This window comes from Mauremys reevesii, linkage group 5, assembly GCF_016161935.1.
Source record: "Mauremys reevesii isolate NIE-2019 linkage group 5, ASM1616193v1, whole genome shotgun sequence".
Classification (NCBI taxonomy): domain Eukaryota; kingdom Metazoa; phylum Chordata; order Testudines; family Geoemydidae; genus Mauremys; species Mauremys reevesii.
The window spans coordinates 125,890,132-125,908,466 of record NC_052627.1 but is presented as its reverse complement, the minus strand read 5'-3'; the positions used below and the strand labels follow the sequence as shown (position 1 = coordinate 125,908,466).

General features: G+C 41.6%; 1 gene segment (V, D, J or C); it reads left to right on the top strand.

Moving 5' to 3' along the window:
- The window catches only part of LOC120406467, a 69,966-nt gene extending 63,179 nt beyond the window's left edge, over positions 1-6,787 (top strand). Inside the window, 2 exon segments of the V gene segment in view lie at positions 1,296-1,333; positions 6,193-6,787. Coding sequence covers positions 1,296-1,333; positions 6,193-6,524 — 370 coding nt within the window.
- Positions 6,788-18,335: the final 11,548 nt, after the last annotated feature.

Here is an 18,335-nt window from a genome sequence, read left to right as displayed (position 1 = left end):
GGGGGAAATTGGCATCTTTGATGAAGTTGGTAGCCTTTATTTGTTTTGTCCCATGGGGATTAGAAGTGCTTCTAAAGAACCCTACAGCTCATCAGAGTCATTCAAGAAATAAGAGTTCTTCTCCACAACAACCCCATCATCCAGGAGTCTTATTCAGAGTGCAGAACAGACCTGGCTGCTGGATGCCTCAATAGCAGAAGGCAACAGTGATAATGATGTGGCAGCTGGTGCTGTGAACGTGATGAAGGAACTGATACTGGCATGCAGCCTGGTCTCCCAGACACAATCTCACGTCAACATCTCTCTGAGCTGTAGGTAAACGCCACCTAATTTGGTAGTGTTTGAGCACCAGCTGAGTTCACTAAAATATCTCCTGTCTTTGCGTTCCATTCTATGCATCTGAAGAAGTGACCTGTAGCTCATGAAAGCTCATGCTGAAATAAATTTGTTAGTCTCTAAGGTGCCACAAGTACTCCTGTTCTTTTTGCGGATACAGACTAACACGGCTGCTACTCTGAAACTAAATATTACTCAGCTAAATCATGCTAGATCAGCATTCTGTGCACCATGGCAACCTTCTGTCATCCCTTAGAAAGTTCCCAGCTGCAGTGTTTTCCTTTTCTATGCAAGAATTTCTAGGCCCCGCATCCTTCCTTGGCCTGGTACAGAAAATATCCAGCAAGTTCCATGCTAACACTGGTAGAACTCCATTGATCTCAGTGAAGTAACTCCTAATTTATACCTACGTGAGAGAGAGCAGAATGAAGTTCATTGCCTATTTGTTTGTGCAAGTATTTTGTCAATGTATGGTTTGCTGTATGTGAAACAAGCTCTGCAGCTCATGCAAAATCTGGGTGGGGTGCTCAATACCACATCTACATTTTCTGGAGTTGGACGTGAACCAAAATCCTGCATCTGAACATCCTGAACTTTGGAAAAGTTTGAATCAGGATCCAAACTTTGCACTTGGACCCAGGTTTAATAGTTTCAGCATTTATGCTTTCAAGGTAATACAGCATGTGACTAGGGCTACAATATGTGTCAATGCGGATGTGGGAGCAGAGGGATGGGAGAGAAGATAGAATGTATTGATCTGATCTTAACTTCTATCTAACTTCTTGACTGTTTATAGATAATGAAACCAAGGTCACTCGACCTAGCACTGAATTCTCAGTTTTGCACAATGGAAAAAACATTTTTATAGGGGAAATAAGCTTTAGCAAGTGAACCGAATGCCCCTTCCCTTTCTGCTCTCAGGTTTTTGTACGGCGAGGCAATAGGAACTGATCACTGTGGTGGACGTTCGGTAAAGGAACCAAGGTAGAAATAAAACGTAAGTACCTTGAAATGATTCTGTTTTCGCTGTCTATTCTGTCTTTAAATTTGTATTCATTAACGCTGTCAAATTATAAAGTGAATATCTGTTGGTGTTGGAAATTGCAGGTAAAGGATGGTTTTCAGGGGAGATGTAGTTCAATTGTAATAGAAAAGAGATTAATTTGAAGAAAGTAGGATTTTGCTGTTCATTCCAGACCAGTGAAATTCAGTAAATGTTACATGTCTGGTAGTGGTCAAAAATGTTGTTGGCCAGACCCTCAGCTGACGTTAATCGGTGCAGTATTCCCCATTCTCAAACATCGGAGTTAGTGCTGATTTACACTAACAAAGGCTCTGGACCCATTTTTCTAAAACATACTGTACCACTGATGCAGCTAATGGCCTAGGTTAGGAGGAACTGAGGTTTTTGTAGAGGGAACAGGTAGCAAGGAAGCACTGTGGTACACTTTCGGCAAAGGGACGCGGGTAGAGATCAAACGTAAGTACATTTTTCTCAATGCTCTTCAGTTTTCTTTGTCACATTTGTCCATTTTCATGTTTTTGGGGGTTTTTTTGCATTGGGGTAATTGGCTATATGAGAATGCTAAGAGAATTACCGGGAGATGAGACTGGTAAAGTGCATAAAATAAATGTATCCTCGAGGAAAGAAAACACCTTTACCTCCTTAGGTGGAATTTTAGAGCTAAATGTTACATACTGCATGAATTAGCCAGCCTACTGTGGGCTCACTTAGCTACACAGTAAATAGGTTTCTGTAGGAGAGGAAGTTGATAGGCAATCACTGTGGGTCACCTTTGGCAAAGGGACCAAGCTGGAGATAAAACGTAAGTGCATTTTTTACTCTCTTCCAATTCTCTTTGTCCAGTTTGCCTATTTTCACAATTTTTTTGGCAGGGGGGTATCTGCAATTTGTGAAATGTGAGTGCTGACAGACTTGCTCTCATCATAGATTTGTAAAGTGTTTGAAATAACCCTGTCTTTGAGGACAGAAAATACCTTCACCTCCAAAAAATGAAATTTGGGCTAAATTGTTATATTTTACATAAATTGACCCACTTAAAGTTGACAGGCCATTTAGTTGCACCGTAAAAGGGTTTTTGTAGAGGGGGAAGTTCACAGGCACTCACTGTGGTTCACTTTCGGGAAGGGGACCAAGTTGGAGATAAAACGTAAGTGCATTTTTGAACTCTCTTCTGATTTTCTGTGTCCAATTTGTCCATATTCACAATTTTTGTCTGTAATTCATGAAATGGGATCGCTGTCAAACTTACTGAGGCTGTAGATATGTGAAGTATTTATATAAAATATAGCTGGCCTCAAGAGTGGAAAATACTTCCACCTCCCTAGATGGAATTTGGGCTAAACGGCTCTATTTTACGTAAATTAACTTACTTACAATGGAGAGCCCATTCAGTTGTGCAATTAAAAGATTTCTGTAAAAGAGGAAGGGTATAGATAATCACTGTGGATCACTTTTGGCAAAGGGACCAAGTTGGAGATAAAACGTAAGTGCATTTTATTTGTGATTAATCCACACTTCCTTTGTTTTTGCTTGATTTAATGCACAAATGTGAAAAAATGCTGTTTTTTCCCTCTGTCCCTTTCCTTGCTGTCTCACCCCATTCCCGGTCATTAGTTGTCAAGTCCTTACATTTAATTGCAAGGATTAAAAATCAACTGGGAATGTTTAAAGAAAAGTCTAATTTTATTTCCAAACAAGAATATGATGGCTGAATTGTAGGCTATTGACAATGTTGGTCCTGGGTCTTCATCTGAGGCTATCAACACTGTTAGTAAAAGTTCAGCCACCCTCTTGTCTATAGATTTGAAGTGGAAAAATCCCGAAGTTTCACAATGAAGGTCATGATCCAGCAGCCACTGAAGTCACTAGAAATACTCCCATTGACTTCAGTAGAACTTGGATCAAATCATATACAAGTGTTTTTGTTTTAATTGAGCATTTTGGCAGTACATCCCATTAAGAGAAACTGGAAATTGTCTCTTAAATACTGTAAGCGGTGTGCCCAGATACCACAGTCATCAACATACTGATGACTGATTAAACAGATTAGATTGGACTAGATTGATAAAATAGATTAGACTGATGTTAACGAGAAAAGTCCAGTTTTAGAAAAAAATAGTTTAAGAAATGAAGAGAAAATACTAAAAACCTAGCTAAGAGCAGACAAACATTCCTGTTAAAATAATACTTAACCTGCACAAAATAAGTTAATTGGAAGCCAGCAGCACAAATGTGGAGGTAAATGTAAAATATGTTGTAGTTAGAGTATGGTAGAGTCTGACTAAATCATCCTCTCTTATTAATTGCTAGCTGTAATCGATAAGATTTAAGTTAGCTGCATCTAATCATTGTTAGCTGTGTATCTATCCAATGCATCTCATCATTGTTTTAAAGAATTTAATTTTAAGATCTACAAAAATAATTTTGACATTTGTCATATCAACTATAGTAACGTATCTATGAAAGCAGATGTAGCAGCGGTATACAGTTTATTTTTATTTTGCACTAGGAAAAAATTGATAACTCTTCTAAAAATATTCTGATAGAAAAATGCAATTGATTCATATATTTTAAGTTGTTGTTTTACTGATTATCTTACAAAAGATTTTTTTTCAGTAGCTTTGACACAATGCTTTACTCATATATATTTTGAATTTTAAAAAAATATAGTGATGAGGCCATTGTGGAGGACAATCCAATGAAATTATATATATATATATTTTAATTACTGTATTTCACAAACAAGTCAAAAATACTTTAAAAAATTGTTTGGGGCTATATATCGTTTGTAGTATAATATATAAAATGTGGTGTTATTTCAAATGTGTTACAGAGGCTATCAAATGTATGGTATCTATCTGTCCATAGATACAGATATAGATAGCTATAGATATAGATAGCATGATTCTCCTCTCAGGCTGGTGTAAATCAGGTGTGACTCCACTGAAATCAGAAGTGCTCTCACTCCACCTCTGAAGTTTGTGGAGCTATGAGGTTATACCAGTTTAACACTGGTTTAAATGAAAGGAAAATCAGGTCTATTATCTTATACTGTACATTTGCTAAGATAAGTGTAAAAACATATGAGTATTTTTCTGGAATCCCAAGAAATTTTAAAAGTCTGGGCTCCAATTTTGCTAGTATCAGTGCTTAGATATTATTTTAGCTTGTACAGCAGCAAAGCAGGAGACTGAGTGAACTGAATGATTTTGACTTGGTTTTCCAAGATGTGATCTATGTTATGTTTTCTTCAGATCTTTACAAAATTAGTACTTGATCCTGCCTGCAGTCTTTGCTCAGATAAAATTGCCACTGAAATCAGGGGGAGTATTATCTGGGGAAGGATTGCAGGATTGGGTCCTAGTTTTCAAGAGTTTGAATATTGACATATGGGGAGAGATTTTACTCAGTTACATAAGATTTAAATCTGTCACCAAGATCAGAATCTGGCCCATTTAGTGATTATGTGACACAAAGTGAGATACACCAACACTCACTCCAAGGTGCTATGCTAAAGGTTGCCACAGTCTTAACTTCATGTCTTTCTCTAGCTGCACACTGACCTTTTTTATAATAGTTCTTGAGTTTTTAGTTCAAGTCGTACATGACGGTTGCAGTAGGAAAAATATTAATAATACTCTGTGGGTCTGGAGCCTGATTCTCTTCTTATTTCCACCTGCATATAATGGGTTGACTCTACTGAAGTCAATGGAGTCATGCAGTTTACTGGTGTGAGAGGAGAATCATGTTTCTGATATTAAAAGTACTGAGCACCTGTATCTCCCATTGACTATAAGTGGAGGGACGTGTACTTAGCACCTCTGAAAAACAGGCTGTAAGGAATTAGATGGCTTAGGGGATTGGCAATGAGAGAAATCTGGAGTGAAATCCTGGCTCCAGTAGAGTCAATGGGAAAACTAATATGAACTTCAGTGGGGCCCAGATTTCACCCCTGGAGCCTTTCCCCTCTAGGTCACAGTTTCCAGGGGAGACGGGGGGTTCATGTTGTCATGTACATGGCATCAGTTAGCATCCTGGTTGGCAATCTCAACAAAGAGCTCCAGGGTTGAGTGGGAAGCACCTTCTCACCCTCTGCGAGCCTTCCCCTAGCTCAGGATTGAGGAATATAGGCATGGTGGTGGGAAGCTCGCACTGCTACTGCTACATGAGCTGTATCTTGTCTGTTGATAAACAGGACTTTAACCTCCAGAGCTGTCACACTGGCACCTTGCCCTGGTATCTCTTGGGTGAGGCCATTTTCCAGGGCATTACATGTCTCTTACGCTAATATCAAAGGCTCTCGCGTCACTCAGGGCCAGGTTGTGCAGCCCTTCCTCACATGGGGAAGCACTTCCGCACACAAGCAGTGCCAAGGTGATAAGCAAAATGAAACCAGGTATGATGAGGCAGATTCTCAGCGGGTGTCAATCCGAAGAGCCCATTAGAGTCCATGGAGCTGTGCTGATTTACACCCTCAGAGGACCTGGCCCTGTGTTTTCTTAAACCTGAATTGATACCCTATATGGTCTATGTACACTGACTCCCTCTGTATTCTGACCTGTGTCACTTAACCTCTCCATGCCTCAGTTTCCCCATCAATAAAATGGGAATAATGATGATATTTCCCTACCTACCAAGAGTATTGGGAGAATGAATTAGTTAATGGGCCGAATCCAGCTTGCCTCAATCACACATGGATGAACTACTCACATAAGTAAGGCAAGAATGATTTGGCCTGATAGTTGTGTACGGCTACATCCATGCTCGGTGTTACTATCTACTCCTAGGTCAGTTGTCATTAACACCGTATTCTGTGCTCTCCTTTTTTGCAGGTAGAGACAATGCCAAGCCTTCGGTGTTCATCTTTCCCCCATCAGCCGACCAGCTGTCTAAGGAATCAGTCACCTTGGTGTGCCTGGTGAATGGCTTCTACCCAAGTGCCTTGAATGTGGCCTGGAAAACGGATACAGTCACCCCGCCGACTGGTGTCCTCACCAGCACGAAGCAGCAAGATTCTTCTGACAGCACGTACAGCCTGAGCAGCACCCTGACGCTTTCGAAAGCTGACTACAACGCGCACAACACCTATAGCTGCGAGGTGACGCACGAAACCGTGACGGGCTCTCTTGTCAAGAGTTTCAAGAGATCGGATTGTACGCAGTAGGGGGCTCCCAGGGAAAGATCCCTGCCGCCTCTTTGCAGCCTTTCTTATGCTTTGTTTATGTAACTATCCGTCTTATTCTTTTTTTTTTCCCTCCCAAAATATGATGACCGAGATCTTCCAGGTCTCAACTCCTGCCTTACCCCTTGCTAACGGTACTGGATAACCAGGCCCTGCCTGATTTCACCCTGCTGCCTAATGAGGTTTCCTGCTTTTCTCATGTTTCAACTTCAAAAATGAATAAATAAATGAAATCAATGAAACAGCATCTGTTCTCTCACGTGTTTTTAATGTGACGATTGAAATAAAGTGAACTCAGATGGAGTAAATAAATGGAGTACTATGCAATTTACTGTGGGCAGTGGGAGGGAGGATGAGTTCTTAAAAGAAGGTCCTATCTTCCCTGGAGGGACACTAATATCCCAGAGCGCTTTTCAAATAAGAATCAGGGTATCCATGGTCAATTTATCCCCTCCCCTTCCAGCATGCAGTGTGCAGAATGCTACTGCCCTACCACCCCAGAAGTACTATAGGTAATTAGTGTGTCCATCCTGCAACTTTTAGCCATTGACTTCAGTGGAACTACTCACATGAGTAAGGACTGCAGGACTGGTGAACTAATCTGGGATCCATCAGGATACAAGGAGTATATGATATTATTCTCTCAGCAACATTACAGCTCCCTGCTGTCTATGGGTCACACAACCATGGTCCATGTGCCACCAGATCTTACAACATACTCTGTGCTACATATAAAGGGCCTGATTCTGACCCCACTCATACCAGTATAAATCAGGAGTGAATCCACTGAAGTTAATGGGAGTTGCGGATGTCTCCACAGCTCGGAAAACCAGGTCTCTTTACACAAAAGCTTAAATACAGATTTGAGTGCCTACGTTTCAGCCTCCAGAGTTGAACATTGTGTCCTTGATTTCTAAAAACAAAATCCATGTTACACAAGTGCAATGAAAAAATGTCACTTCATTATTGTGAAATGTGCCATGTGATTAACCCCTTTAGGTGAAAAATGGCACTTTAAAATGTTACTGCTCACATTTAGCTACTAACTAATCATAAGCCTCACATGCCACTCTAACCTCTGCAGCAACTCACACTGGGTCATATTCACCCTAGGGCTTAAGCAGTCCATAGACATTTTGCCAAATGGGAGTAATACTATTTCCCTGCCTGACCGGGGTAGTGTGAAACTTAATCAGTTAAGGCCAGATTCTGATCCACTCTCCCTTACTCACACCCTGAGTAGCACCTTACTTTACAGATAGTGACACTGAAATCATTGGGCCGACTCCTGGAGTAAAGTGCCCTTCATTGTGAAGAAAGGGATCATGGCCTTCATATTGGTAGAGTGCTCTGAGATCCTTCCTGGAGGAGGCTACATGGGCTCAATCCGACAAGGTGCAGAGCACCCAAGGAAATCCATGGGAGTTGCTGCCATTGTTACGAAGGGATGTTCCTCTGGCCCGCACACTAATATCCTTGGTGAACATAGTGGTGGGCTGGGATTGTGCCATCATTAGGTGATCCCCACAGCCAAGACAGAGGCATGGGTCTGTTGAACCTAGTCCTTAAACCTGACCCTGCATGCTACCCAGAGTGCTCCTGTCCTCCACACAGCAGGGCTCCTCGCCATAGCAACACTGTTCAGCAAACCCCCTCCGCCACGGGCTCTTCAGGTGCGGAGAGGTTACCTGCAGAAGTTACTAGGATCCCTTCCACAGGTTTGCCAGATTAGGTTAGACAGATAACCACCGCCCTGACCTACAAGACACTGTCCTGCCAAGGTCAACAGCTTTAATACACTTCATTGGTGCCCCTCTCCAAAAGAGCCATGCCATATGCTTGGCTGAAATCAGTGATGTTCAAATACACAAGCTGTTGTGCATTGGGAGGAAGTATTGTCTAGTGGTAAGAGCAAGAGATGGGCAGCCAGGACTCCTGGCCAACTGATTCCCTGTGTGATCTTGGGAAGTCACTCAACCTCCCTGTGTCACAGTTTATCATAATAATACATGCCCAACCCACATGATTATTATTTAGATTACTTTAGTGTAATATCATTATCACATGTCTACCAAATTGCAGTCAGTAGACAGTGTCAGACATAGTATTTCTTGTGAAAATTTTCAAAGGCAGTTAAAATTTTATTTCAGTTTGTTTCACAGAAATGTTCTTGTTTTTTTCATTCTTTTAATCAAAAATAGAAAATTTTGAAAGAAACTATAATTTGTCATGTAAATTTTAATGTAGAAAAAAGGCCATTTCTGGCTGGGAAGCATTTTTTGAATGAAAATTTTCCTCCAGCTCTAGGGGCCAGACATTAAAGAGCACAGAACCAAATGACTAACCTTAATATCTTTGAGAGAACTTGAAACTAGTTAATATGAATCACGCGGGCAAAAAGGACAAGCAAATAACTCTCCATGAGTGTCCCAACTGCATGTTTATTACGGTAAAGCTTGTTCATGGAAATCGGTATTCTCAAAACAGAACCAAAACACACCCTTTGTGGAAAACAGTGATGCCAGAACCTTGAACTCTCTTCTGTGCAACTTTCATGAATTAAGCTTCACAACACCCCCATGAAGAAGGACCCTAACTACTTTTATCTCCCTTTTACATATGGGGAAATGAAGGTGCAGTGGGGTTAAGAGACTTGCCCAAGGTCACACAGTGAGTCAGTGGTACAGCAGGTTATAGACCCCAAATCATCTGACTCCCAGATACCTGTTCCCACAATTTCAACTCATTCAGGGCTGGTTCCTGTTCCTATTGAAGGCTATGTGGTAGGATCAGGCTGTCACTCCCCAGTCACAAAAAGAACCATCCTTTCTAGCCATCACATGGCGCAGCAAGGATGAGGTTCACCCCTCCCTACACAAAGTCCAAGTGATCAAACATTGTATGGTTGGGCGGACATGGAAAGAAAAGCCACCCCCTAGCCGCCAGTATACAGGCAGTGTGCAGCACCCTTGCTAGCTGCTATCCCAGCCTATCTACTGAAATCTCATCTCCGCTGTGCCGGGGTTTTTGGACACTGGAGCCATTTAATTATGAATTCCATGTCCCCTGCCCTGACCCACCACATTCAGGGCCAGCACAGAGACCCCCTGAACTTCATGGCATACAAAGACCCTTCTGCATGGCCACCCCACTCACACTTTCCCCTCTGCTGTATTACCACGATGTGAAGAGTCTTACACAGATACCCAATAGGTGAGTGAACCTCACCCATGAGAATAGCACAGAGAGAGGTCCCGAGGGACTAAAAACAGAAGACGAGCCAGCTGTGCTATTGAATGTAGCAGCTGTACTGATCTGTCTGCTCTGAGTCCTGTTATCAAGTGGTATCTGCACTTAGATGTTATGGGTGAAATCCCATCCCGTGGAAGACAGTGGGAGTTTTACCATTAACTTCAGTGGGGCCAGGATTTCACCCCTTTCATTTTCATGATCCTGTGGGGCAAATGACAGGACACAGATATCACATTAGTTTATTCTTCCTAGACAGTAGCCACAGAATTGGTTTGTTTGAAACTAACATGTTAGTAACATGAAACTTCATGGACTAACATGAAGTAATGGGCTTAATCAGCACCAAGGGAGATTTAGGCTAGATATTAGAGGAAATGTTAGAACTATGAGGATAGTTATGCACTGAACTAGGCTTCTAAGAAGGCTGTGAAAGCCTCATCATTGGAAGTTAAGAACAAGTTAGACAAACTCCTGTCAGGGATGGTCTACATTTATGCGGTTCTGCCTCAGCACACGGAGCTGAACTAGATGATTTCTCAAGGGCCCTTTCAGTGATTCTATGTAACAGTGTAATAACTGCATGCTGCTGAAGATTCCTCTCCATTAAAAACCCTGTTGTGAAATCCTTTACAAACCCAAGGCCGAACGAATTTTCAGGACTTCGGTGGCTTTGTCCAGGACTCCAGGGCCTGGAGCTTTGGAAGAATTGGAATGAAGCCATCACTTTTACAATTGCTCTCTGTAGCTCAGAAAAAACCACTACGGCATGTGATGTGTACTCTGATTGAGAAGATAGCAATGTCTGTGTTTGCTTTCCCTGGCTCTCTAAGTCATTAAATGGCTGGCACTTACCATGGACGAATCATCACATGCCATTTCTGCCAGGCTGAAAAGACATGTTACAGAGAGTTTTACAGTGAATCTGAGGCTAGTGAGAGATGCTAAACTGACAGCCCTGGATACTGAATTTCTCCACTTAGCCTTTCAGAAGTCAGGAATAATAAAGATGTTTATGGAGGTCATCTTTCTGAGAAGCAGCATGGCCCAGTGTGTAAGGCACTAGACTGGAAATCAGGAGAGCCTGTTTCTGTCCTACTGTGTCACCTTAGGCAAGTCACAGCATTGCTCTGTGCCTCAGTTTCCCCATTAGTAAAGTGAGGATTATGGGCACTTCCCCGCCAAAGCATTTTTTTGATCTAGGATTGAAGAGTGTTACATGCACCTGATCCAAAGCCCATTGAAGTCAATGAGTCTCTCCATTGACTTCAGTGGACTTTTGAACACAGACCTATAAAAGCTAGATGTTATGATCTTGAGAATTACCCAATACTCAGCCTACCTAGTTCTCAAGCTGTCTCTTCTTTTTTCAGATTCATCATAACTAGATGATAGATAGATAGATAGATAGATAGATAGATAGATAGATAGATAGATAGATAGATAGCATTTTTCTTCCTCCAAGGTTAAATAAATACAGTAAATATCTCCACTACAAACACAGAATTTATTCCTCAAAGCAATGTGTGTGAGTGTAGGAGCGTGAGTTGCTCTGGCTAAATCTGAACAAATATGAATTCTCCTCTCCTTGAAGAAAAGCAGACTTTTCCCACCAAACAGATGAATAATACACTCTGTCTCCCATAATTAGTTAAACCTTACATCTTAATCACTTCTCTGGGGTTAGTCAAATGGAAAGCTGAAAAGGGTTTAGGGTTCTCAGTTTTCTTGTTGACTAAAAATACAACTAGGAAACCTGGGTATTAGTCCAACCAGCCCTCTTTCTGCTTTCCAGCAGCTGTTGAAGAAATGTCCAGAGTACCCAAGCAGTCATGGACTAGCTGGAAATTTTGTGACCCCTTACAGCCAAAATCTACAAACCTAGATGCCTTAGGATAGGCTCCTAAATCTATATTTAAGCATCTAAATAGAAGGGGTCTGATTTTCAGAGAAGCTGAGCACCCACAAATCCTATTAAAGTCAATAAGTTTAGAAAGGTTCCAGAGGCCATCCTGGCAATTACAGGCCAGTAAGCCTAACTTCAGCACCAGGCAAATTGGTTGAAACTATACTAAAGAGCAAAATTATGAGACACATAGATAAACACAATATGTTAAGGAAGCATCAACAAGGCCTTTGTAAAGGGAAATCATGCCTCACCAATCTGTTAGAATTATTTGAGGGTGTCAACAAGCATTTAGACAAGGGTAATCCAGTGGACAGAGTGTACTTGGACTTTCAGAAAGCCTTTGACAAGGTCCCTCACCAAAGACTCTTAAGCAAAGTCAGCTGTCATGGGATAAGAAGGAAGGTCCTCTCATGGATCAATAACTGGTTTATAGATTGGAAACAAAGGGTAGGAATAAACGGTTGGTTTATGCAATGGAGAGAGTCCTAAATAAATAGTGGGGTCCCACAAGGATCTATACTAGGACCAGGGCTCTTCCACATGTTCATAAATGATCTGGAAAAGAGAACAAACAGTGAGATGGCAAAATTTGCAAACGATACAAAAGTACTCAAGACAGTAAAGTTCAAAGCAGACTGCGAAGAGTTACAAAGGGATCTCATAAAGCTGGGTGACTGGGCAACGTTGGGATTGTTTAGTCTGCAGAAGAGAAGAATGAGGGGGGATTTGATAGCTGCTTTCAACTATCTGAAACAGGGTTCCAAAGAGGATGGATCTGGACTGTTCTCAGTGGTACCTGATGACAGAACAAGGAGTAATGGTCTCAAGTTGCAGTGGGGGAGCTTTAGTTTGTATATTAGGAAAAACTTTTTCACTAGGAGGGTGCTGAAGCACTGGAATGGGTTACCTAGGAAGGTGGTGGAATCGCCTTCCTTAAAGGTTTTTAAGGTCAGGCTTGACAGAGCCCTGGCTGGGATGATTTAGTTGGGAATTCGTCCTGCTTTGAGCAGGGGGTTGGACTAGATGACCTCCTGAGGTCCCTTCCAACCCTGATATTCTATGATTCTATGAAAATGGCAGATGAAATCCAGTCTTGATTAGTGTCAAGTAATGCTTATTGGAAAAAATAATCCCAACAATATATACAAAATGATGGGGTCTAAATTAGCTGTTACAAGTCAAGAAAGAGATCTTGGAGTTATCACAGATAGTTCTCTGAAAACATCTGTTCAATGTCCAGCAGCTGTCAAAAACGCTAACAATGTGTTAGGAACCATTAGGAAAGGGACAGATAATAAAACAGAAAATATCATAATGCTACTATATAAATCCGCCCACACCTTGAATACTGTGTGCAGTTCTGGTCACCCTACCTCAAGAAAGATATATTAGAACTGGAAAAAGTACAGAGAAGGGCAACAAAAATGATGAGGGTATGGAACAATTTCCATGATATTTAAAAGACTGGAACTGTTTATCTTAGAAAAGAGATAACTAAAAGGGGCTATGATAGAAGTCTATTTAATCATGACTGATGTGGAGAAAGTGAATAGGGAGGTGTAATTTACCCCTTCACATAACATAAGAACCAGGGGTCACCCAATGAAATGAATAGGCAGAAGATTTAAAACAAACATAAGGAAGTACTTCATACAACGCACAGTCAATCCATGGAACTCATTGCCGTGGGATGTTGTGAAGGCCAGAAGATTAACTGGGTTCAAAAAAGAATTAGATAAGTTCCTGGAGGGATGGGCAGGGATGCAACCCTGTGCTCTGGATGTCCCTAAGCCTCCAACTGCCAGAAGTTGGGACTGGAGGACAGGCGATGAATCTGTCAAAATTGCCCTGTTTAGAAGACAGGATACAGCTAGGTGGACCATCGGTCTGACCCAGAATGGCCCTTCTTATGTTCTTCATGATCACTTTTTAGGTGTCTAAATATAAACTTAGGAGCCTTACTTTAGACGCTCAGGTTTAAAAACCTTGTCCTACAGCATCTATTTTCCTTGAAAGCTGATTCCATAACCTACTAACAGTGAGTGATGATGTTCTTCCCAATATCCTCTTTGAGCCTCTTTTCTTAATTTGTGTTCATGACCATAGGCTTTGCTAATATCCTGTCACCCAGGCAAGTTCCTATTTCACTCAGGTCCCATATGGATTTGTATCTTGTTATTAAATCTAAGCTGGACAGAACCTCAGAGGAAACAACCTCAGAGTACATTCTTTTAGACTGTAGAATAATCCCCAAGGTAAATGATGGAAACTCCATTGTTTGAGTCATTTAAAACTAGACTGGGTAAAAGCACTGGCAAATATCTTACAGTGACAGAAGAATGGACAAAATAACCTAATCATCCTTTTCCCTCTCTAATGTCTATGGGCCCGATTCTGATACTGTTGGTCATATTACACGGTGAATGTAATGGGGGCATTCTGAAGATACTATGTAATGTAAGGACATCAGAACATGGCCCTAAGGTAGTACCATGGGCAATGCAATCTTAAGAAAACAAGCCCAAGAACTGCTGTGCTAAAACACAAAAGCATTTTCAGAAGTATACATGTTTAACACCTACATATGTCTCCCCATGTAACATGGCAGTTACAGCCCTGGAGCCTTAAAAAAAGTCCACCTGAGCTGTGAGAAAGAGGTGTTGGGTTTTTTTTACAGGAACTCAAAGTGAATTCAATCAAATGGCACTGAAGAGCAGGAATTGCCCTTGCAGGACAGCTGGAATATTAAGGAGCCAGGACTGTATCTGATATGAGTTCAATTAAAATACGTGGCACAACACTCCTGGTGCCGCGCAGCTGCACTGTGCTGATGAGCCACAGCAAGCATACAACACTGAGAGTAAGGAGGCTGTTTTTTTTTAACGGCACTTTCAAACTGAAAATATTTTCTGTTGTTGAATGTTTCATGGTGACTTGTTTTAAAAGCTATAAAAAGCAACCAGAGCTGTCAAGGGAGAGCCCCATCGACCAATATAGGTGTTGTCAAGGCAACTGTATCAGGCCATACTACATTTTTGAGGAACTGAAAACAAAATCTGCCCTGCACCTGCAGGCGTCTTAAGTATCAAACACGTCTGCTAAGCTCAGACCCTGAATAGTTTCCATCTTAGGAGAGAGAGAGAAACTGCAGCTGAACTACTGAGATTCAGCTTCCCAGAATTGCTAGTCGAATCAAGATGGAAAGATCAGCACTGGAAACCAGTCCCCAGAATGCAGTAAACTGGAAAGAATAAAGTGCAGTCTTTAAAATATTTATAGCAATATTTTATACCCTAGGGAAAAGGGAGGCTGGGGGAAAAGACAGGCAATAGATCCAATGGCCACTGAGTAGAAACTCACTGAAATTATGGCCACACTAAAGTGAATGACAAAACTCCCATTGATTTCACAGGGGCCAGGATTTCACCCCGGGTCACTTCCAGAGGGATTGTATACAGACAGAACTGAGGGGTAACAGAAAAAGGGGAAAGAATTAGAGGGACCTACTTAATCAAAGCCACCCATTTATATTCAAGTTTAAAAACAAATTTTAGTTGGTAAATAACCAAATATCCATCCATGTGAAAAGACTGTCTCCCCCGAATTCATACAGATACTCAGGAAGTATGGCTAAACTAAGGAAAGATTCACCAGCCTTATCAAATGACATTTAAAACCAGGATAGATTTTTAAAATATCTTTTACACTGATGCTATTGCTTGGCTTTCACATAGACTGTCTAACATGAGACACAAGTAATATGAGCTAAATTCCACTCTCAGCTGTACTGGTGTCAATCCAGAATAATACCATTAAGCTGAGTGGAGTCACTTCAGGTATACACACACCAGTGTAACTGAGATCAGAATGTGGCTCTCTACATACCTATTTAAAAATCAGTTACTCCACAGCGGTAAATGCAGTATGAATCAAGTTCTGATCTCAGTTACATCTTCAGTTTGCCAAATACCAGGAGTGATTATTAAGTCTTTCCCACTTCATTTTCTTTTGTTCATTCGGGTCTCAGATTACAAACATGTCACACTCATACATCTCAACATTTCTGCAGCAAATATGCATTTACTGTAATCCATCATGTATACTCTCTCCTGAACCAAATTGGAAAATCTGCCTGCTTCCTACTAAAGTGATCAGTATCCTGCTCCAAGCACAGGATACAGATACTGAGATGCCTGCAATACCCTAATTCTTGGCAAACAACATGTGCAAACTCTGGCTTCTTCTGTCACGTGTCTCAAAGACAGGGGAATAAGATTCTCCCCTCACACTGACAGAATTCCAGAGATACATCTTTGGCTTCAGTTGAGTTACACAGGATTTACATGGATGTCAGTGAGATCAGAATCTGATCATGATCTTGTTTTCCCACTGGACCCATTGTGGGACTAAAGGATATCAGTTAGTCTTTGTTCTGCACTGCAGAGGTAGGCTTCCTAGTCAAGGAATGTTTGGGACTATATACATAAATCCACGATTAGTTCACTGTCAATCCTAGTAGTTGTTGTGGACATTAAAACACTGGAAATAACATGAGTTAATCCCAGCAAGTGATTAGAATTATTCCAAAGACCTGAATTCTCCCAGAGATCAATAAGCATTTGCATTTGTGGATTAGACTCTGAAACACTAACATGGATTAAGTATCGGGGGTAGCCATGTTAGACTGTATCCACAAAAACAACAAGGAGTCCGGTGGCACCTTAAAGACTAACAGATTTATTTGGGCATAAGCTTTCGTGGGTAAAAAACCTCACTTCTTCAGCTGCATGGAGTGATCTGTAACTTTCACTCCATGCATCTGAAGAAGTGAGGGTTTTTTACCCACGAAAGCTTATACCCAAATAAATCCGTTAGTCTTTAAGGTGCCACTGGACTCCTTGTTGTTAACATGGATTAGACTCTGAAACATTCATGGATTAGACTCTGAAACACTTTGCATTCATGTATTAGACTCTGAAAACTCTCCCCTGGAGAGAAGAGATTTCACCAGAGTATATCTGGCCATTTTTATTTGCTGCAGAAACGTGTTGCAGACTGTGACTTTTTTCAACTGATAAAAAAGACCTGTTAAAAAAATATAGTAGGAAGGCCTCTCAACCATATCCACTAGATCCCCATTCATTCCCTGAGACATCCACAGTTTGACAACCCATGCAGCCACACAGCATCCCACCATTCCAGCAGCAATCATGCATTTACTGTACTCCATTGTTTATACCCTTTCAAGAACCAAACTGAAAAATCTGCCTACTCACTGCAAAAGTGATCAGTAGCCTGCCCCAGACATAGGACACAGAGACTGAAATGCCTGCAGTACCCATCAGTTTCACCATAGCATTTGCCATTGCTGCAGTACAATGAACTGGCATGGTGCTGAAAAATGGCTAACGTTAGATCCCAGCTCCTATTAGCAGTAGATACCGTTTTTAGACAGAGGTAAAAGTGATTTCCATGCAGTCAGGCAAACAAATGCAGGGAATGGTCCCATTGCACTGAGATGTGAAACCAGCCTTATGAAAATAAATTAGGAACATTTAATCATAGTAATATGTATTGTCTAGCCAACCCCCTCCATCCACCAACAGTCTGAAACTCTGGAGTCTAACAGGTGTGTCTCCTGCCTCAAGGAACAAGGTTTTCTCATATTGAAGCACACACAGTGTTACCACAAAAAGGAGAAATGTTACGGGCTGTAGAAAAATCCACGGGAGACAGAAACTCCTTAAGGTTTCTCTTGGGGCGTTCTCCCCAGTCATCACACCGGAGGAGAGGAGGGGGCAGTTTATTAGTGCATCCCGGGAATCCACAAGAGGCACAGGGCCATGTGCAATAAGACTTTGCAACACCCAGACTGACTCCGTGGCCCCCTGCACCACCTTCCAGCAGGCTAGTGGCACAGGTCTTGTGGAAATGCACTGCCAGAGACCCTGCTACCCCAGACAGCCCTGTAAAGCACACAGCAGAGAGTGGGGAATTAATGCAGCCTAAGGTGCAAGCAGTCTACACAGGCAGCTCTGTACAAAGAGCTCACCCTTAGTGCAAGGGACTATGGAGTCAAACCAGTCCTATCTGTTTATGGTTCACAATGGCCGTCAGCAGATCAAATCCGGTCTGTGAAATGATCAAAAGAACAAGAATTTCCCCTTTGATTGTCCCCTTAATTTGAGGATCTCAAAGTGCTGTTCAACCAGTTAGTGAAGTCTCACAAGTATAACTGTATGCATTTTGTTAGCAAGCAGATAGATACAGGAGGCAAGGCTCAAATTCCAAACATGGGTGCCTAAACATAGGCACATAACTCCTCATTTTCAAAAGTGCTGAGCACTCAGCAGTTCTCAGTGGGTCCACCCTCAGCACCCCTGGAAACCAGCCCATTTAGTCCATTGCTTTCAAACAGATTTAAGTGCCTCACTGTAGGCACACACATGAAAATGTTGGCCCAAATGACTTGTTCAAGATCAAACTATCAGTCAGCCCCCGTACACAGACTCCATACTGTAAGCATAATACCCAGGTTAATGCTCAGATACCAGAGAGATTGGGTGCTTTAGAAGCACATAGACAGAGTTCTGCATACCGATAAACACACAGAAAATGTGGAGAGTCTTGGCAAA